The following is a 22,438-nucleotide window of genomic DNA, read 5'->3' as shown; positions in this document are numbered from 1 at the left end:
CATTACCTATACATTTATATATATATTTTGTGCTTCCCCTTGAAACGAAATATACCCTAGAATAAAAGTTTTTCAGGGTAAGGTTATGTTGGAGGCCGTAGGGGTGAGGGTTGAGTTAGGTTTGAATAGGGTCATGATGTACAGCATGGCCTATTTATTGAAATATAATTTTTTTCATGAATTTTATTTACCATTTTTGTTTTTCATTGGAAACCCAAAGGCTTAGTTGGTTAAATTTTGGGAAAGGGGATAGCCAGACACTGTAAAAAGTTGTTTGTAAATGAAAATGACCAGGGTCTCTTAGAATCACTTGTTTTAGGCACAAGCACAAATCTCTCTAAACCCTTATAGCTTAGCCAATTTTTTTATACCCTCTGCAAATTTTTTTATATTTCTCAGTCCAGGGATTGATTTCTGAAACATCCTAGTTATGGTCTCGCCAGCTAGACTGAGCTCTTTTTTGACAAATTATGTTCCTGTTTTTGGGAACATTTTCTTCCACAAAAATGTCCGATTCATGCTCGTGTTTGCATTTAGAATTTAGCAGTAATTTCTCTTAAATTTTATACACTTCTAAATCCTATTTTGATAATTTTAATGTTAGTGCTGCAAGGTATATATATTAAAGAGATAAAATCTTTTATTTAGTAAGGACCTGCATATAGGCATACTTATGTCAGGATTTATAAGGTTAGTGCCCCCAGACTATTATATGATATAATTATGGATGTGTTCATTCCAAGATGTGGAAGGAAAATTCATACTGATATGCAGTGTCCGAAAAATTATATACTTAATAAGCTTTCATGAGCCAGGTTTGATAAAGCCATCAGTGGCTAGTGAAATTTTACTAAATTTTCTAGTCATTGCATATCAATGTGGATTTTACTTCCATTTACCTGAGTGGGACACTGCGCTAATGTCTCAGATAAAGAGTCATACCAGCACAAATTTACCAACCAAACCAGTACAGTACGGTACAGGAATTGTAAAGCAGGATGTACAGGGTTCTAAAAATAAGTGATTGTTATGATTTGGGCTAGAGAAATGTGAAAGTTTACATTATGTAGGATATGGAGTGGTAATATTTTACATACCTGCCTAGGTAAATTCTGCCAGCATTAAATGCAGATTTTGTTCAGGGATGGACACAAATACTCTACAATAGTACGTATACTGAAGCCTATGCACTTGCCATAGCATTAGCATTTGGTCTGATCAGGATAACTGCAGTACATTACTTTGTTACTGAAAAAAGATATTGGATTGATGCAGAAATTATAACATAAGCTTGCTGGTTTTATGTTGCCACCTATTACCAAATATTTTTCAATGGTATGCAGTTTTGTGTGTGTGTATGGCTTTTGTTTTGTAATTATGTCATTACTATTAGCCATTGGGTGGTATTACCATCAGTTAAAGCATTACTTAAGGTTCTTTGCAGCATCCCTCTGGCCTAGCTGCAACTGCTTTCATTCCTTTTACTCTACCTCAGTTCATACTCTTTCTTACATAGTACTTTCCACCCTCTCCTAACAAATGTTTCGTAGAGTAACTGCCAGGTTTATCTCCTGTTATGTCTTTAAAACCTTAACCTTTTAGTGCAGATTGACCTTATAGGTCCCAATGCGTGGCCTTTCACCTATATTTTATTTTCCTTTTCCTTTCACCGATGTAATGTTTTAAATTACACTGGCAGCAGTTGTGTTGTGCTAGGAATCTTTTACAGTCTTTCTGGTTCATGAAGATATCCATATAGTGTAGGATTCTTTCCTGCAATTAACAGTTTTACTGTGACCAACTTTTTTATCGTCCCCAGGACCTAAAGAAAACGGGGCCAGAGTTGGATGTTTTATGGATACCGTGTCAGTGAATTTAAGGGTAATTGTGGAGACAGTGCCCATCTGCTTCCTAGGCAGATTTTGTTTTGATAATGCTTGCATTCAGAGGGATTGGTGACACACTATTGCAGTTGATAATAATTTGCCATTGTTGACAGTCTGGTGTAATGGGTGGAATTTCTTCTTAGAGGCTACCCATTTTTTGTTTGAGGCTCAGGACCCTGGTGAAGAGTGATATTTAGGTTGCTGAGACATAAGAGTAAACTATGTATGTTCAAGTGGAGGCTTTTCCTTGTGGAACATCCCATCCCCAGATTTCAATGTGGACAACTTGTAAAATTTTTCCATTTATTATAATAAAAGTGCTCAGATTGATCAGTAGCTCCAGTTAACTAACATTGGTATTGATGACCATTGTCAGTGTTTGCAGTAGGCAGCTCAGATTTAACAGGGTCATTCAGTAATTAATAGCTAGTATGTATGTGGCTGTTGGTCATTTAAGTTAGTTATGACAGTGTAAACAATACAGAAAGCTTATGTGACTGTAAAGGAAGCAAAGGAGAAAAAAGCACAATTGAGAAAGTGGCCATATTATTGTGGGAAAGGTGTGGGGTTGAACTGTGTATTGTTTACCAATTATAATATCTGATGTCATGGGTTGTCAGGGGATTTTTGACAGATAGGCAGGTCTTGGGAAAGGTAGAACATTAGGATTGCCTTGGGCACATTCAGGCTGTTAAGCAAAAGTCGAGGGAACAGTGAGTGGCTTTATCATGAATGAAGTGGAGAGAGATTACTGTATTAGACTACTGGTAAATAAAAATGCCCCGTTACTAGAGAGAGCAAAGACATGATATTTATACAAGGCCTGTACTAGCATATACAACAGAACCATGACCGCTTACAGGGAATATGGAAGAGATTTTGAAAAGGCATTACCATAAAATGTTGAGATTTCTGGCCAGACAATAGACATATTACGAATTATGACTTACTGGAGAGGTGCATCATCAAGAGGCTTCAAAAAAAAATTCCAACATAGAGATGGTTTATTCACTTAATTAAACGGTCTCTATCGTTGGTCAAAGAGGCAGTTGATATGGAATTAGCAGAATGAAGACATCCAGGGAGGCTCATGAAATCATGGAGCAAGGGTTTAGTTGAAGACCTAGACCTGATAGGAGTTGAGACGGGAAGAGCATAGGGTAAAGATTAATTATTATTATAGACTTGAATGGAAACTGACTTGGTAAATTTTACATCCACTGTTGATTTACAATGTATCTCTTGTTTTCTCTCAATATAGTAACAACTCAAGTGAGATATGCACACACCGACATTCAAGTGCCAGACTTTTCCACATATCGGCGCAGTGATGTGCAGGATCCACGCACCAAGTCTAAGGAATCGGCAGACTCCAGAACAGCTTTCACTTACATGCTAGTAGGAGGTAAGGATTTAGAAGAGAAGTACTGTACTGGCAATCAGTGGTGTCTTAAAGTAGTTTTAACATGATTGCATGTTTGTTCTGATTTATCGTTAGATTGATAGCCAGGTGGTCATAGTTGTCCAGTTATAATTCACCTTTGGTGTAAGTTATTCCCATGGTATAGTGAATTTGATATGAACCAATATTTGTGAATATAAAATGTCATGTGTATAAGTGACAAAAATTTATGACTGCCAAGTGTTACAAACTTACCGATCAGCTTTCATAGTGGGGGTGGGTTGGTACTATACATTCTAAATAATGAATGTGCATTCAACAGGCATGTGTACCACTGAGTTTGTCAATTTTTTTCATTCTTGATAGCTGAGTGATCAAAATCACTGTTTGTCGTTTCTAAATCAGGCCATGGTTTGAATCCGGGCCAACGCAGAAGCACTTCTCAAATTAAATACCCATTTGGTGTGATTTATTCCAAAGGGATGTTGAGTTCACAATGCAACCATATTTATTGCTTAATGTGTGCAAATAAAAATGTATGACAAAAATTTATAACAGTATATACTGTAGCTAGTAGCTTACCGGGATATAAAAGAAACTCATACTGTATATATAGTTGAATATGTACATGAAATATTTTTGCTATAAAGTCTATTTATACCCTGTACCCCTTGAACTAAAATGCTTATAACTGCCTATTTTAACAGTTCACTGCTGAATTTAATAGTTCAAACAAAAATATACCTTAAATTATCATACTAAAACAATTTAATATTTCAAACAAAAATATACCCCAAACCATCATCCCAAAACACCCAAAGTCATCTTATATTACCCTGCTACAACTGTTACTTTTAAATATATACACCCCTAGGACTCTTATAACAATGATTTACTAATTTTAAAATACTGTATTAATATTGGTGTAAACAGCAGAATATCTATACAGGTTTACGATCTGTTATCCGTAATTCTAAAAACCAGAACGCTTCAAAAACCGAAATATTTTCTGGAGAAAAGTAATCATTTGCAAACTATTTTTTTATAATAATGATGATTTAATTAAAGGTGGTTTGCTTGCTGTATCCAATTACTTTATTTTGCATGTACAGTATTATCATATTGTTACTGTATTATAGAATATAAACATTGCCATCGTATGCCATTTGCATTTGATATTGTTTACATTCTCAATATCTCGGCTGATTGAAAATTACCAAGACCACCAGAGGTCTTGGTACCAAAGACAGCTTCATTGCCATTATTTGCTGGAAGAAACATAATTCGGAGATACATTTTCTTGTAAATTAATAGTTGGGTTTAAAACCTGTGCATTGTGTTATTGTATAAGCAGCAAGTATGATTTCGCCAGTTCCAGACATCACTTTCAGCTATTCCAATATGTTTTACAGCCTGCCCTTTATTCGTTTTATTCAGCCTCGGCTATAACGTGCACCTGTGATTTATAAAGGATGAATAAAAATTTATATTTTTACTTACGGAAGCCACCATTGAGAATTGGCAAGTTTTAACAACTTGTCTACTAGATAGTTCGGTAAATGACATCACAATTGGCTGTGTCTCGATTTGGTGGTTCATGTCGGTAAAGGTTGACAATCCTTCATCCGGAATTCTAAAAACAGGAATTTTTTTAGTGGAGGATGGAGCATCATCATAAGTATATTGGTCGGTGAAAAGAGAGAGAGAGAGAGACTTATAGACTTGTATTGCCCTGGTTAGATTGTTACACCAACATATCAATTTGCAAAAGTCAAATAATAGTTGTATTGAGACTATTGTTGTACTGTATGTAATCATATTGCATGTATTATTGTCCTATTATCGTATTACAAATATGAGCAGAGCGATCATGTGCCATTTGCATTCTGGTTTTGTTTACTTAAAATCATCAGCTGATCGCATTTTACCGACATCATCTTTGTCATTAGTTACCGAAACTTAATTTGGAGAGATGTTTCTTTTGTAAATGATCAAATCTGGATTTAAAAATTGCAATTACAGTAATACTTTATTTATAAACGCAGTAAATTAAGTATGTATGATTTTGTTATTTTCAGGCGTTTCTTTTGCCTCCAAATTGTTTTGGAATCTGCTCATTATTCATTTCTTTAGCCACAGCTATAATATCTGCTGCTTGAAGTTCGTGGCGTACTTTCTGAACACCTTTTCCATTGCATGATGGATGAATAAAAATGTATTTGATTTTTATTTTTGGAATTACATTGAAAATAAGCAAGTTTTTAACAAGACAACTGTAATGCAACGCTTAGTAAACGTATGTTAGCTATGGTAACTAACCAGCAAACAGCTGTTTATTAATGTAAACTGCAGGACAGTACAAGCTTTAGCATAAATTTTAGAGTTGAAAGCAATGTTAGTTAATAAAGGAACAGTAACAATAACGCAAGGGAAGCTGGTAAGCGAGAGGTGTACCCACTAAGAGCACCTTGTTTGAAAAAAAGTGGTGCTCGATCTGAAGGGGAAAACCCTCAGATCGATATTTCCATTTCACACCGATATGTCAGTAAGTACGATATACCACAGTCCGTTATCTCGGTGCACTAATGTACGTGAAATGTTGTACATGGATTTTTTTTTTATGTATTTGCCTGCATTGCTAAAAACTAATGGTGAGTTTAACGATTTTCTCTCTTGTGTAATATATTTGCTAGTTCCATTGCATTTACAGTATTTTTACTAATTAGTGGTATTAAGGCACACCAAACATTTTAATATTTTATCCACTCGGCTGTTTCAGGTGGCACAGTTTCTGGAATGTATGCTGCAAAGTCTGTAGTTACTGAGTTTATCTCCTCCATGTCTGCTTCTGCTGATGTGTTGGCTTTGGCTAAGATTGAAATCAAGACTGATGAGATCCCAGAAGGCAAATCGGTTACATTCCAGTGGCGTGGTAAGCCACTCTTTGTCAGACACAGGTAAGGATAATGTCACTAAGCATTCAACTTTCACAGTAACAGATGAGTCCGTGGTTTTATGTAGCTAATAGGTTTATTTTGTTAGAGCATATTTGTAGGTAATCATGTTAGTGGATTAAATTTCCTCAAGAAAAATTTAGAAAGATTGTGTAGGAATTATATTGTAGTTAACTATTAAGAATATTACTTGTTTGTTGGAACAGTGATGAAAACCTCTGTCTTTTTTATGGATTACCTTCAATAAAAGCTGGTCCAGTCATTGAAGCTTGGAGCTTACTTGTGAATTGCCTTGTTTGATTGCATTGGCATGTTTGTAGGTTGTGCTCAGTGTTTTATGTTAAAATGGTGCATGAATAATCTTTCCTAAGGGAGAATGCTCAGCAAGTGTGCCTGATGCAAGTGAATGTGTTTTACATGCCTCTGGTGATCAACCCACATTCTGTGCTCATGATTTGTGGAGGTTGAGAGTGCATGCTGTTTTGCAGCATCGTTGAATCTTGTTCATCACTGCTTGTCCTTAGAAAATGTATAAATCCAGGAGGAGAACTCAGAGGTTTGTGAACCAGCTGCTTTTGCTAGGATGACATCTGGCCACCACTCTTGGTTGGTCTGAGGAGGGCACCTGCAGATTAGATGATGATCAGCATGCTCTCTCTATGTGATGCTGTTGCTGGTGTGAATGCCTTTCCAACTATTCTTGCTTCAATATTTGCCTCCCCATCCCTTAATAGTACAACTCCTAGACTTTGCAAGGAAACAGTAGAGCTGGGGAAGGTATTAGGTTTCCTTTAGATTAGTCTTTGTGGACACCATGGCTTCCTAACCCCCAAGTCCAAATGTGCTGTGGTCATGGATTTTCTTGCTGTTCCCACTACTCTCACATCTGCTCCTGACCTTAGGGGATAACTCCCTTGGCTTTGTCCTCAGTGGACAGAGTGGATGTAGGGATCATAAGGTATTCTACTCCCCAGTCATTCTGTTAGGCTTCTTTCTCATCCTTTGATGCAGCAGCAGTAGTATTATGCACTGGTGAATGTTGAGACTTGCCTGCTACAGGTGGACTCATCAGGCTATGGACTGATGAAAACCTTGGGAAGGAACAGCTTTTTGTGGAAGGGTACTTTTTCTGTTCTGAAGCTGGAAGCATGGAATAGGTTGCCAAGTCCACATTCTAAGTTGTGGCAAAACCATGGCAGACTGCCTTTTCTAGGGTCCCTTCAGGGAGGATAAGGAAAGGTTATTAGGATCAAAGGGAAGGACATGGACCACCACCTCCCTCCAGTCTGTACCTCTAGGGGTGACCTGTTCTTGAAAGTGGCTGGAGTGTTTGTGGTCTCTTCAAGACACACGATGACTTCGAGCAAGTTTGCAGATTAAAACAAATCGTTTCCATGTTCGTCTGTACTCTCTCTAAAGAATAAGGTCAAGCGGCAGTGGAGAAACGGAAAATGACAGCCAATAGCCATATATTTGCTGGTCTTACCAGATGCAGGTTAGTTTCACAACAGCTTCCAGTCTGAGTTTTGACAATCGGTAGATGTGACTTCCTGTTTTCCTCTTTGTGATGTATATTTTCAGTAAAAACTGAATTCTTAATGTTAATTTTGATTTTTTCTCAGGCAGGAGCAGGAGTCCTTATCTCCCAGTTTGCCATGTGGTTGCCATTTTACACAAACTATATGCTTTAGTGATCTGTGTTACTACTATTTATTGGATACCCTCCTGTATGTACATTGCATTTTTATACATCCATCATGTTTACAAAATGCCCATCATTTCTCCTGCTGTGCGTGAGAAGAGGAGAAACCATAGGTAATTGCTAAGCATGAAGGCAGCAACCTGTAATGGCGAGCTCATGGGAACTGAGACTTTTGCAGTTGGTGATCGTGACCATTTTAAAGGATAACAAATTAATTGGTGATGCTGTGAAGTCCTTGGCATCGGTGAAATTCAGAAGGCCAGATACAGAAGAGTATGTTGCTTAGCCTGCTGATTACCCAGGCTATGCTAATGGTAGATGACCATGCTACCATTCTGTTTCTCTTTTTCAGAATATTGTTCAGTAAATTATGTAAGATATTCAACCTTTTTGATAAAACAGGCTTTGTGGTAGTAATTTTTCCCACCTGTAGACTAGTGTAAGTGTTCTAAGCTTAAGGTAGGCTAGACTAGGCTTTAAAGTTCATTGTGTAACGTTACCGACTTAAGCCTTATGATAGGTTTTTCAGAATGTTGCCTTCCAGACTAATCTTCCTGTCCCACATGGGAAACCAAAAGCTCTTGTAATTTCTTAAGGGTACAAACAGGCCATAGTCTGGCACAGGACCCTGTCATCCTCAGTGCTACACATGTCAGGCTGTACTGGTGGCTATGGGAGGAGTTCTCTCTCCCCTACTCGCCTATTTGATTGGGAATGTCATACCTATGACCAGAAAGGTGTAATTTTTTCTTAGGAGATCAACACTTGTCGTGATCTTTGGACAGAACCTCCTGCCAAAGTGAGAGTCCATATAAAGATGGAAGATTGTATCTTTGCCAGAACATCTCAGATTTCAAGATGCACATATCTGGAGTCTCTTACCATAATCCCACCTCAAACCTACCTTGCTTTCATCCCTGATGCTGAAGGGGTGAGTGATGCTGCATCCCCCAGTCTTCACTCATCTGCTTCTAGTTAACTGCTTTGTTACCAGACTTCAATGACCTGATCAACCTTTGCTGAAGGTAGTAAAAGACTGCAGGTTTGTATGTACGTATAGGAAAATGCAAATTATTAAAAATATACAGCTTTGATATGCTTTTGAGATATGTTTGTCTTGGGACAAAGTTTTCCTTTAAAAAATGAGTGTTAAAATTGTAAAGACCGGTGGATAAGTGGGTTTTTTGTACTTGAGCAGATAGATACATATCTGGATAAGATGATGTAATAGATCCAATCTCAGGCAGAAGTAGGCAGTTTGTTTATTTAAAGACAACCATATTGAATTAGTCCCTATTCTTAATTTATATAAGTGTACTTTATTTCCTGGTACATCAACCTTTGCAAAAAAAAAAAAAAATTCAATACATTGCACATTGATAAAGTAAAATTTTCGATTTTTTGTTTATTAACTCCTAATATAAAAAAAGACTTTAGGAAAGTTACCAATTGTGTCGGAATACCACCAAGAAGAAATAGTATATATGCTTCACTCCTGACCCCCGTAGCGGGTTAGTGCCATCACTACACCTCATGCAGTGGGTTAGTGCCATCACTACACCTCATGCAGTGGGTTAGTGCCATCACTACACCTCATGCAGTGGGTTAGTGCCATCACTACACTTCATGCAGTGGATTAGTGCCATCACTACACCTCATGCAGTGGGTTAGTGCCATCACTACACCTCATGCAGTGCACTGAAGGCATTACTTAAGGTTCTTTGCAGTGTGCCATCGGCCCCTAGCTGCAACCCCTTTCGTTCTTTTTACTGTACAGTACCTACTTTCATGTTCTCTTCCTTCCATCTTACTTTCCACCCTCTCCTAACAATTGATTCGTAGTGCAACTGCGAGGTTTTCCTCCTGTTACATCTTTCAAGCCTTTTACTGTCAATTTCCATTTCAGCGCTGAATGACCTCATAGGTCATTTACGCCTTTGGACTAAATTTCTATGGTCAGTTCACTCCTGACAAACTTATATCTCCATAATTATTGTGCTCTCCACTCATATCTTTTGCACTCGCTATCTTAATTCCTGTTTTGATATTTATCTCTTTCTCCTTGATCTTTGTGATCTTACTGCAGGTATTTGTCTTCCTACACATATCTTTTACCTTTACAATGTAATTACTCCTTTATCACTTGGCCAAACATTCCAGTCATTTGACATTTGTTTTTTAACAGCCTCTGTATAGTCCTCATATATTATCAGTGCTCTTCAGCCATGTATCTCATTGTTTTGTTTTCGTAGCCTACATCTTCAACATTGGAGTTCTTATTTTTAAATGCATACATACAGTTGACCCCCGGGATTTGCGGCGGGGATAGGGACCACAACCCCCTGCAAATAGCTAGAATTTGCGAATACTTGACACCCCTCTAACAATGCTTATAACTGCCTATTTTAATAGTTCAAAACACAAAAACCCCCTTTTAAAATGCTTATACCTGCCTATTTTAATAGTTTTATCATGAAAAATGTAGTCATGAAAATATGAAAATACAGTAATTAGAGAATATTTCTCTATGAAAAATTCAGGAATATGCAAATTTTCTGCGAATAATGTGGATATACATTCCTCAGAAAAATCCACAAGTAGGTGGAGCCGCAAATCCAGAACCGTAAATAGGCGGGCATTGACTGTATCCTCTTCAAGCAGATTACAGGCCTTGAATCTGTACATAGTGTTCTGTTTACCAGTGGAATAATTTTATGAACTAGAAGTAATGTCATATTTTTACCAGTGGGATAATTTTATGAACTAGAAGTAATGTCATATTTTTACCAGTGGTATAATTTTATGAACTAAAAGTAATGTCATATTTAACACCTTTGAGGCAGCTTCACGTTCCATTATGTTGCTGTGGTAATAATAATATACTCATAAGTTCTGCCCTTCCAACTCATGGTTCTTTCCATTGCTTTTTCACCATCTGTTCTTCCTTTGTATTTTTGTCATCAATAATCTCCCACTCCATTGCATTTTACAATCTTGAGCATCTTGTATGATGTCATGTTACATTCCATACAATACATAGGCTTGGTTTTGCTTACTTGTCATCCTGTCATTCCACCCCAACCTTCCATCTTATCAAACACTTCTAGGACCACTAACTCTGTTTGTGAAGTTAACACAGTCTGCATATAATGGCTTTGAGGGACCTTTACTTTCTGCATTTACATCCATCAAAGCTTTTTCCATTGAAGCTTTTTCCACTGATAAAAAGTGCATATCCTTGAGGGACACCAACATCAATCACTGATTCTTGTGATATACTTGCCACTGTGTGATTCGCATCGACATGTTTGAGCAGACTATCTGAGAGTCTGCTTTTAGAATGCGTATCTAATTGCTGTTCTTTTTACTCTGACAAATATAATTTATATGTTAGGAACACTTAATTTTTGCATATTGCTTCCCCTGTAGTTGCCTCACCTTAGAGACAGCCTCTTGGTTTGTAGAACATGAAGCTGAAAATTTTTTTTGCTGCCTCTCAAATACTTTTCCATGAATTCATACTAGGGTATTCTCTTTTCTTGTATATTTTTCTATTACTGTGTAACCACTCTTTTGGGCCCATGTTTGCAGACACTGTGGTCAACTCATTACTTGCTGATTTTCTTGCTTCTAGTGATGTGCTCATTGCTGAATGGCTTGGGGCTTTTCAGTTTTTTAAATTCCCCATGGTTCTCCTAACCTAGTAAGATGTTCAAGTGTGTTGTCACATCATCTTCCTCTAGTTCATAGTCATTTCATCCAGATGATTTTCAGATAGCTGCCCCAGTTATTCAGTTATGTCACCCTCTTTGTATAATGGCTTCATCAGTCTTCAGAATAGCACAAATGACAATAAATTTTGTGTTGGTGATTTGGTTAGATCTAGGATATACTCTTTTCTCTGTATTTGAGGCCAGATTATTAAATATGAATGAGACCAGGTAGTAATACAATCTTTGCTGAATTGTTTATGATCTTGGTAATTATTTGTAAGAATTTACTATTTAGTAGTCTCATTTTAATGAAGATTATTTTTGTGGCAGATGTGCTTGTTTTTTGTCTGAAGCCCATTGCTTGGGCAGTAATCTTGTTATAAACCTCCCAACCTACAATGTAGGCACATAATGACAACACTTCAAGGCTGCAACAGCAATTATAACAGAAGCTGTTCAGGTAGCCATCCTCTGACACTGATTGTGACCAAGAAGAATTTTGAGCATGCAGTTCATTCTGAAGTTAAGTTGTAGATCTATTCCAGTGATTTACAGACTTGGAGGAATGAGTAGTGTAAAGAAGATACTCCTATTTTGTTATTAATCTGTGCTTGTAGATGCACACACACAGGGCATGAAATCTCTGATATTGAAGATTGAAGACTAATGTGTAAATAATATTCATGTTGGTATTTACAGGACAGAGGATGAGATAGTCAAGGAAGGTTCTGTAGATGTTGGTTCACTTCGTGATCCAGAGTCTGATGCCCAGCGGTGCCCTAATTCCAAATGGTTGATTGTCTTGGGAGTATGCACTCATCTTGGTTGTGTGCCAATTGCAGATGCTGGTGAGTTTTGCCTGAATGTAATTATTTATAGTATGAATTACTGTTATGAAATTGACTATTTTATTAAAATGCATTTAAATATTATTTGTGACTAGTCAGTTGGGTAGTATTCAAAAGCTACATGCAGAATTTCATATATGCATGTTTTGTGTTAGGTGACATTTATAAACTTTCTGTTCAGTATGTTGTAGGAAGACTATATAGGACAGGTTACAGTATAACAATGTTATTTTTGAATTTATTGCATAAAGTGCACATTCATTGGATGAAAATGGTTCCTTATTTTGGATTTGAGTAGCTTTAACAAGAGAAACCAGAGGTGTATGAGAGATTAACATTTGTTGTAAAATGTATTCATACGCACAAACCTTTTATTTTACTTGTGTCTTAATGCTCGATAAGTACAGAACTGCAGAGTCCTGATTTTCTAGTTGAAGATATAAGAAAACTGGTGATTGTCTCATCATCTGCTAGAGAAAATCCTTTGGCCTTGTATACTGCATGCTTTCACTCGCCATTTGACTTTTACTGGCTACGGTTAGACTGGTTATTTAGCAGTTTTACATTTCTAAAGCCAGTATTAGTTTATCAGTAATTTTTGTCATTCATTGAGTAATCAGCAAAAAGTGATGATGTTTATGGAACAAGGTGAGGTAATGGCTGTTTTAAAGCTCTTGTTTTAAAGAACCCTAAAAGAGTTCAGAGGTCTGGTTAAACAAATCATTTATAACTAACTAACTATACTTTCTCCACTTATATTGATGTCATCCATTTTGGGGTGGGGTAAAGTGGACATTAAGGAGTTAAGTTTCACTGGTGTCTTTACCAGGAAATGGACTACATGGGAAGTTGAGTGTATCTGTAATTTTCAGACTTTCCTTTATTATCGTATTTTTAGTTTTTCCCTTTTTTGCCCCTTTTCATTGGCTAATTCTAGAATGAACCCTTGTACATATTGGGCCCCATGACATGCTCTCATTGATGACCACAGGCACAGATAACAGTAGCATGGCCCAGGGTAATGCAAAGGGTTTGTTGCTAGAAACCCCTCTTAGAGAGTGTCGTCAGTGTATCTCATGTGGTGCACTGTAGGCATTACTTGAGGTTCTTTGCAGCATCCTTTTGGCTCCTAGCTGCAGCCCCTTCCATACCTTTTATTGGATCTCCATTCATATTCTTTTTCTTCCATCTTCATATCCACCCTCTCCTAATAATTGTTTCATAGTGCAACTGCTAGATTTTACTCCTGTTACACCTTTGAAATGCTTATACTCTGTTTCCCTTTCAGCACTGAATGACCTTATAGGTCACAGCGCTTGACTTTTGGCCTAAATTTTATGTTCCAATCCATTTCTTGTTGCTAAAAACAGTAGTTCATTTTGCCACTCATAGTCTAAAACCATCAAGGTTTGGACCAAGGAGGAAAACTTTTGATAAAGAGCAAAAAAAAAAAAAGTGAAGATGCCAGAATCCATATAAGGAGAGTTTGAGGCTGTTTCCTCCGATAAAGTTCCTGATTTTGAGATTTGGAGATGCATCAATGAAGATTGTGATGTCTTCAAAAGTGCATAGATGTATATAGTAAGTCTTTGGCATTGAACCAAAAATTGAACAAAGGAAATTAGCTGATGGTACAGACAGACCAAACACCGATAAATCATATTATGATTCAAACCATCTGGAAGTGAATTTAAGACAGATGAACACTAAATAAAGCCTCAATCAAAAAAGAGGTGCCATTTTCTCAAAAGAACTGAAAAATATTGTCAAGGGAAACTTGTAAATGGCTAGCTTTACCAGGAAAGACAGAGACTTGCATAGCTAATTAGAACATGATTGTTGCCACAACTCCCTAATCATCATAATTGTTATGACAACTCCCTAATCATCATAAACAGTCTTGAGCTCCTTTCCTCTGAAGGGTGAACCATTCTGGCTACAGTGTTGGTTCACATCCCCTATTGGAAGGGAACCAACTAGACTTCCTCCAGTTAAAGTGCAGGTCCAGATGCTGACATGCATTGAAGTTCTGCAACTGTCCTGTTAGAATTAACCATTTGTCCAGATGCCTCTAATACCTTTGAGTTTCAGTGCTGTCTCTGGTTTCAGAGTCTGGGGAAAACCTGCAGAATTGTTACCAGGCCAAAACTGGAAGGTTTTGCCTCCAGACAAAATTTAGTTCCTTTGTCAGATGACTTGGGACAGTTGCGTATGCATCCTGGAAGTCAGTTCTTTGCCACCTCCATCCTGAGAAGGGTCTAAGACCAGAACTCATTCAGCTTGCTGGGGTTGATAATCGGGCACCATGCATTCATTGCCTTTGGGAACATGGACCAGGTAACTGGAGAAACCAGGTGATCAGTCAGTCAATTACTCAATGTCTGTGTTCCCAGTCATTGACTCCACTTTATTTGTCCAAAACATTAAGCTTCTCTCCAGATCAATATCTTAAGTCCCCTACTCCACAGTGTGTGCAAATACTTACCAGTCATCACAGTGTGTGCAAGTACTTACTAGTCCTACAAATGGGATTTTGTAATCAACTCAAATCACGCCCACATAAACTGCCCCTAACTCGGGCCAGAAACTCCAAAATCTCATGAGAAAAGCCCCTACTGGTGGAAGAGATGTATCTGGTTGGATAAATTTTTCATATCCCTTTCCTCCTCAAGCTGAAGGCTGTCCTCTTGCCTTAAAGGGCAAATGCTATTTCTTGAAGAGCATGTGTGGAAGGTTCGGAGCACAGTATGACTTTTTGAGGGTTTAGACAGTGTATTGAGCTATTTTGGTGTTTTCTAAGAACAGGGAGAAGGATGACCATTCCTTCATCCATTCCTGGAACTTACAAGCAAAATACAGCACACTTAGTAGATGCTGCAGCATGAAAGCACTACACAAGTGATATGTATTGATACACAGAATTACACAATAGTGAAAATATAAATATGCAGCATACATATTGCTGAAAGAAAAAAATTGATACTCAAAATAACAAGACTTTGATATGTAAATAGGTACTCAGTTATATTAAGTGACAGCAGAACATCAGATAATTATCAGCCTGAGGACTAGACATGATTGATATCTGGTATAAAAGATGACAAATTTTAATTCAATTTGTATTTTTCATTACTAACAAACCTGAGGTCTTAACTTCCTGGCCAATTGTTAGAGCTTAGGAAGGGGTCATATGCCTCTGATCTTTTGCAAAGGGTTACTTAACAGCTAGACATCCAGGCTAAGAGACAGTGGGAACTCCTGTCTATATTGTGTCATGGAAGAAGGGAAAGAACCTGTAGTTGTTGGAGACAACAAAACTCACGTTAGCTACCAACCTTGTTTGGAAGGGATTTGCTTCTACTAAGAAATTTGTATTGTGTATGAACAATCAAATATGACAAATAGAATGGGTGCTCACTCACCTGTATCTAACGAGTTCCAGCAAAGGATGGTTCAAACCTCTCCACTACCTGTCAGAAGAGGAGGAAAAGAAAGAGAAAGGAAGAAGGCCAGTCATCCCATTCACTCTCCCTTTCATACCCAACATCTTAGGTAAGATACAAACTGTCCCGCTAGGGCCACTGGATGAGCTGCACAACTTGTTGAGCAGCCACCACCGGACCCAAGGAAAAAGTGTCCAAGGACCTTTGGGCAGTGTCCTGCAGATAGAAGGGTGTGAACGTCGTTTGGCGAAGCCATGTACCAGCCTTCAGAATCCTATGAACCAACAAGTTCTTTTTGAAAGTGATGGAAGGGCCAAAGCCCTTAACATCATGGCTCTTGCATACACTGTTTTGACATTGTATGTGAAGAGGTACTGTATGCTTGCTTAATCACTTCATGTAGCAAAAGGAGATGGTGTTCTTGGATACTTCTTTCATGTTCCGTCCTGTGCTAACAAAAAGTCTTCGACGCTCAAGTCTGAGAAGTTTAGTCCTTTTTAGATAGCTACACAGTACCCTTACAGGACATAAAAGTAATTTGTCTGGGTCATTACCTACAAAATCTCCAAGGGAGGGGATCAAGAATGACTTGAACCTATCATCATGAACCAAGGGATTTTGAGTCTTGGCTACGAATTCAGGGATAGATTCATAGGTTAGAGATTCAGGGATAGAATCGAAGGTTACAGACCCCTAACCCCTCGAGTGTTAGAGTCCATGAAGTTCACCTACTCTCTTCGATGAAGCCAAGGCCAGTAAGAAGACTGTTTTGAGGGTTAAATTTCTGTCTGATGAATCCCATAAGGGTTCATATGGAGCACCAGTGAGGCTGCTAAGTACCAGGGTCAAATCCCAATTAGGAGGCTTAAGATCTCTCAGGAAACAGGGATGTTCAAAACTTTTAAGAAGCATAGATTTTTCCCATGAGACAGAAAGGTCTACACCTTTCAGATGCATAACTAATCCTAGAGCAGCTCTATAGCCCTTGGCTGACACAGAGAGTAGCTTCTCCCCACGGATGAATATGAGGAAGTCCGCTACTTGTTGAATAGAAGTTCCAACTGCAGAGAAACCCTATTGACGACACCAAGCACAGTAGATGGCCCATTTTCCCTGGTACATGGCTGTAGATGATCATCTGAGATAGCCAGACACCTCTGTTGCTGCTCTGCGAGAAAAGCCTTATGCTTGCTGGAGATACTGGATAGTCTCCAGCTGTGAAGAGATAGGGATCCTACCAATTGATGGAACCTCTTGATGTGAGGTTGGCAAAGAAGTTTGTGCCAGGGGGGAATCTGCCTCAGTCAGCGGAACTAGAAGATTAGGGTACCACTCTGCATGTGGCCACTAGGGTCATCCTGAGGTTCTGAGAAGTCATGTTTCTCTTGTCCCAAGAGTGTTGCTTGCCACGTCTGGAAACCAAACAAAAATGCTGTTGGTCTGTCTGCTGTCTGTCTGGTCGTAAAGAGATCTGCTGTTGGCTGGCTGGTCGTAAAGAGATCTGCTGTTGGCTGTCTGGTTGTAAAGAAATCTGCTGTTGGCCTTCCCCACAGATGGAATAGCCTTTCCACTACTAACAGATGAAGTGACCACTATGTTCCCAGCACTTGACCCCCACAACTCAGCTTGTCTGCCACAATGTTCCTCTTGCCTGGAATGTATCTGGCTGAGAAATCCACTGAGTGAGTCACTGCGCACTGGTGTTATGTACTGTCAGTTCATGAAGTTGATGGGAAACTATCCCCCCCTCCGACCTGCTTGTTGACATATGCCACCACTGTAGTATTATCAGACATGAGGACCACGGAGTGCCCTATCACCCTTTCCTGAAATTCCTGAAGGGCTAGGAAGGCTGCTTTTAGCTCCAGGACGTTGATGTGAAGCTGTTTGTCTCGGTGATCCCACACCCCTGAAGTCAGAAGATCTTCCAAGTGTGCTTCCCAACCCTCGTTCGAGGCATCTTTCAAGAGAGGAACCTGGAAGAAGGGAGAGTCCCTTGAAGGGGACCAAAACTTTCAATCTCCATTGAAGGGATTGAAGGTGGAGATGTCTGTGAGGAATGAGCTTCTCCAGGGACGAAAGGTGACCTAGAACGATCTGCCATTGAAGTGCCGGCTGTTCTGTCTGGAAAGGAAGGACTGAATGCAGGCCCTGAACTTCTCTGTGTTTTGATCAGATGGAAAGACCTTTGCTGCTGTCGTGTATTTATGCATGCCCAGGTAAAGGATCCATTGGTTGGGCATGAGATTTGACTTCTCCAAATTTAATTTGTCACTGTGATTAAGCTGTGGCAAAATTGGAGTAGATAGTCCCAGTCTTGGATTAACCAATTGGCCCACATATTTGCTGTTAAGTGAGTCAAGTATGAAATAGTCTTGCCGCAAGGCTGCAGCAGTCTAAGGAAGGTGGCATCCTCTTCATTGTTGCTTACTATGGAGGCAGAAGAGACCTTGCCCACTGCTGTCGAACATATGTCAAGCCATGAGACTGCCTGAAAAGCCGTAGAAGCGCTTATCTCCATTGTAGCCACTCCTGGTGTGTGGAGGAGGTACCCTCCACTTTAAATTGGTCTAATGATAGGCCTGGGCCTAATCAAACTAGGTCTGGATCCACTTGTCTTGCTTGTAACACAGTCTTGGGGGTTACGAAGAAACGTCTATGCCTTGGAAGTGGTGGAGGGAGTAACTTAAAAGATCTACTAGATCAAAGCAAATATTGTCCCGTCCAGAGATGAGAGAATTCACTTGGTTGAGATGTAGTCAGCATGATTAGAGCATGGCAACCCCAAAGATGCTTTCGTTTCTTTCTTGGGCCCAACCAGGGCCTCTAGACCCAAAGAAAAAGCTAAAGTGGTAGCCACAGTCTCTTCAGCCAAGTCGTTTTACCCAAGAATGAGTTCAACAACTTCTGCGCAGGTTGTCTTAAGTTCTTGATTGTCTGCATCTAGGGGTAGAGGACCTTCTGCTTCCTGTTCACTGGGTTCTCAATCCGTCTTGTCAACCGAATTGGAGGCAGCAAAAAATCTTTGTTGATTACTGGGGCATAAGCTTGCTCAAGGCCTAAGACCTTCTCGGGAGTATAGAGTTCTGCAGAACGAGAAGGTCCTTGTCTTGATCACGATCCCATGCGCAAGAACGGAAGCGTGTACTTTGATGAGGAGATGAAGGCGGTTGTTGGATACGCAGCCATGTAGGATTCCCATTACGTGGAGAATAGTCACGACCGTGTGAGCAAGAACATGCATCGCAGTCCTGTCTGTGAGAACAGGAGCGCGAATAACAAGAGAACGACAGCCATGTATGGTTGCACAACCATTTAGGACTCTCGTTACGCGGAAAACAGTTATGGCCTTGTAGGTTTGAACGTGGACTATGGGTTGTAAGAGAACGGTACTGGACCTGAGAACGTTCTCTCAACTTTGACTTCTTAATGGGAGCCTTGTTGTCCTTCTTCATAGCTGTGGCAGAAACACTCGTTCCTTGAGCAGGATGAGTAGAAGACGAGGAGAGAACTGTGACTTCTTGTGGAGAAGTACAATCCGCAGATTCATGGTTCTTATGGGTGATTTCTTTCGACACGAGTTGCCACACGGGAGACAGTAACTGGACGCCATTTGTCGGGTAAAGCAGAAGACACACAGATGTGTGACCTTGAAAGGTGCGCATCTACGTGCAGCAGGAACAGCATTACTGATGCCTGGGCATCTTCTCTGAGGCCTGGATTGCTTAGATGATTCATGGGTTTGCATTTCTGGAAATGCTAAAACATGACAAAAAAGAGAATGAAAAACCGGGATGCCAAGGCGTAAAATGGGCAGGAAGTGCTAAAAACAACCGACTTCTGAGCAAGAAAGACAGCAGTCGTCTTGCTTGGAAGGTGGTTAGAGAACTGAAGCATCACAAAATCCACGAGGGAGAAACCAGGTTGGGGTGTGCCACCTCTTTCCCCATTTGGCTATCTCCCGTTGCCACCAAAACCTTGTGCTATTAACATCCACATTCCAGCTAGGCACTCAAGAAAATTTATGTTAAGACCAAGGTTTCTGTGTATGAACAAACAATGTCATAGGACAGCAGATGTAATTATAAACAATACGTGCATTAAAATGTAGATAATGCCTATATTACATTACTTCACAACAGAGCAAAAAAAAAAACATTAGCTGGCAATATTTGGAGGTTGCTGCTAGAAAGTAATGATATACTTTTGTAAGAGATAAATGGAAGGAATCAGGTTATTGATAAGAAAATTTAAAATGGGAGTAAATCTAGAAAACTTATTCCAGATACCAAAGCAAAATCTGGAGAGTTTGCTCTCAGACATGCAATGCAATGAGGAATGTAATTACTCCACAGTGAAGAATCAAGGTGTACATGCATTCATAATGGCTATTAGCTACTCTTTTGCTTCAGTCCTATTCTTTGAGATTTCATGGACCATAATAAGGGCTCTGATTGATGGGTTGTTATTAAACTAAATGTCTCAATTTTATCTTTCAGACTTAATTTGCTTCATTTTCCTATAGAAAAGTATATTGTGGGTAGTTTTTAATAAAGAAGCTTAACCATATGACATTTTAACTTTCAAGAACTTGGTGGGTAATTCATTAAGAACTTGTGGTTTTTCTTGTTCATGTGGAATAACAAGGAACTTGCACCTTTGTTGTCATTGTTAATTGTGGCATTTGACAGGTGTTCAGACCATTGTGAATACTGTGGATCTACTCAGGATTCAATATCAAATTTCTTAGATCTTTGACTTGACAGAATTCTATTAAGCCATTAAAATTCTCTCTAAAGTAGCATGTCCACATAAGTAAAAGTTTTGTGAAATAAAAAAATTCTAATTTTTCATTCACAGTGTACATTAACAATGGGAGCACCATCCTTATACGAAGTATATTTAGCCTTGTCTCCCTGAATTTTTAGAACAATACAAAATGAAGTTAGGGGTTAAGGGCTTTCACTTGAAGGTGGAATAGTGAGTTACGTCAGTAAGCATTATAAAGTATTTTTTTTTCTCGCAAAAATGAAACTAGTTGAAGATTATGACCTTAAGTCTTGCATTTTTTTCTCACAGGTGACTTTGGTGGCTATTATTGCCCCTGCCATGGTTCTCACTACGACACAGCTGGACGCATTCGTAAAGGACCAGCTCCCCTCAACCTGGAAATTCCTCCGTACGAATTCCCTGAGGAAGGGTTGCTTATAGTAGGTTAAGTTTATCCGAAATGTGTGTAAAGTTTTAAAGTGTATTAATTTGACATAACTTGAGATAATGATAGAAGAGCTATATAGAAAAAATATAAGGGAATGACAGTTACGGATGCTTCATACGTTAGTCTCCAAGAAATATTTTGCCCACATGAGGTCTTGTCACTGTGTAACTTTCTTTCATGAAATTAGTTTGTTAGTAGACACAATGAAAAAATTAACAGTTCTTCACTAATGTAGATATGTATAAAGAATCCTACCAAATGTGTATTTATTACATTAGCATTGGAGAAAAAGTTCGTGGATTAAAAAACTTTTTATGAATACATGAATTTTTAAATTACCTAATGATAAGAATAGTATGGTCATTTAAAGATCCTGCAATGCAAATTTACAGCAGCCATTTTAATGCAGGCACTAGAATAAATAAAAAAAATAGATCTGAGAATCAGTTTTTCCATGATTACATATTTTAAGCTATTTTGCAATGTATTGCACTGATAAATCAGTTGAAAGGCTATTCCTAAAAATAGGAATGTAACAGTAAACCCTTTAAAAATAGGAATGTAACACATAGCCCTTTAAAAATAGGAATGTAAACTATAACCACCATTGCAGTAATGTCTTTAAGATAATTTTCACATACTGCAACTCCAATTCAGATGAAACTGTTAGTTTCAACAGAATAAAAACTTATTCAAAAACAACTCCAATTCAGATGAAACTGTTAGTTTCAACAGAATAAAAACTTATTCAAAAGGCTTCACACTGAATGAAAACCCACTGATCTTAAAGCTAAGTATGGATGTCAACAGATTTCTAAGAACTGGTACGATCTGTTAATCTAGACAGAAACTGGTTATACAGTTTTACCATAAAGACTAGTCCTTGCATTGGAACTGGTGTCAGCAAGCAGGCATTTGGGGGGCAATGACTACTTATGCATTTTAACCATGGTGAACAAGTTTCTTGTAAAGAATAAGGCAACAAGTCCCATGTAATCGCACAATAAGAAAGTCTTAATACAGTACTCCTTAGAAAAACACTACTAGCCAAGTTTAGACACCAAATGACTCGACAAACTGAGTATCTGAAAAAACTCCTCACAAATAACAAATTCCCGAGTGCAAACATGTGGGATCAGCATTAAAACCAGTTTTAAAAATTAGTGCAAAACTCTGTTATAGATGAAAACAAAAATTACTGCCCAAATTTTATTCACATGACAAAGACTTGAAACTTACAATTTGACTTTAATGAGATTCCTGAAATGAAAG

At 38.6% G+C, this 22,438-nt stretch overlaps 1 protein-coding gene across 1 annotated transcript; it reads left to right on the top strand.

Annotated features, from left to right (window-relative positions):
• LOC136846010 (cytochrome b-c1 complex subunit Rieske, mitochondrial-like) lies at positions 1 to 21,487 on the top strand. Its single transcript, XM_067116608.1, has 4 exons — positions 1 to 3,291; positions 6,068 to 6,245; positions 12,357 to 12,505; positions 21,028 to 21,487. The coding sequence occupies exons 1-4, from the start codon at positions 3,120 to 3,122 to the stop codon at positions 21,165 to 21,167; spliced, it is 639 nt and encodes a 212-aa protein (XP_066972709.1). The 5' UTR covers positions 1 to 3,119; the 3' UTR covers positions 21,168 to 21,487.
• The last annotated feature ends 951 nt before the right edge of the window (positions 21,488 to 22,438 follow it).

Source organism: Macrobrachium rosenbergii, chromosome 2, assembly GCF_040412425.1.
Source record: "Macrobrachium rosenbergii isolate ZJJX-2024 chromosome 2, ASM4041242v1, whole genome shotgun sequence".
NCBI lineage: Eukaryota > Metazoa > Arthropoda > Malacostraca > Decapoda > Palaemonidae > Macrobrachium > Macrobrachium rosenbergii.
Note: the sequence above shows the minus strand (reverse complement) of the source record. Positions and strands in the feature narration are given on the sequence as shown.

Bases quoted from the DNA above. Each gene is read 5' to 3' on its own strand.
- LOC136846010 (XM_067116608.1), top strand. From the start codon at position 3,120: ATGTATCTCTTGTTTTCTCTCAATATAGTAACAACTCAAGTGAGATAT. The intron at 6,246-12,356 runs GTAAGGATAATG...TGGTATTTACAG, and splicing joins CCACTCTTTGTCAGACACAG to GACAGAGGATGAGATAGTCA. The intron at 12,506-21,027 runs GTGAGTTTTGCC...TTTTTCTCACAG, and splicing joins TGTGCCAATTGCAGATGCTG to GTGACTTTGGTGGCTATTAT.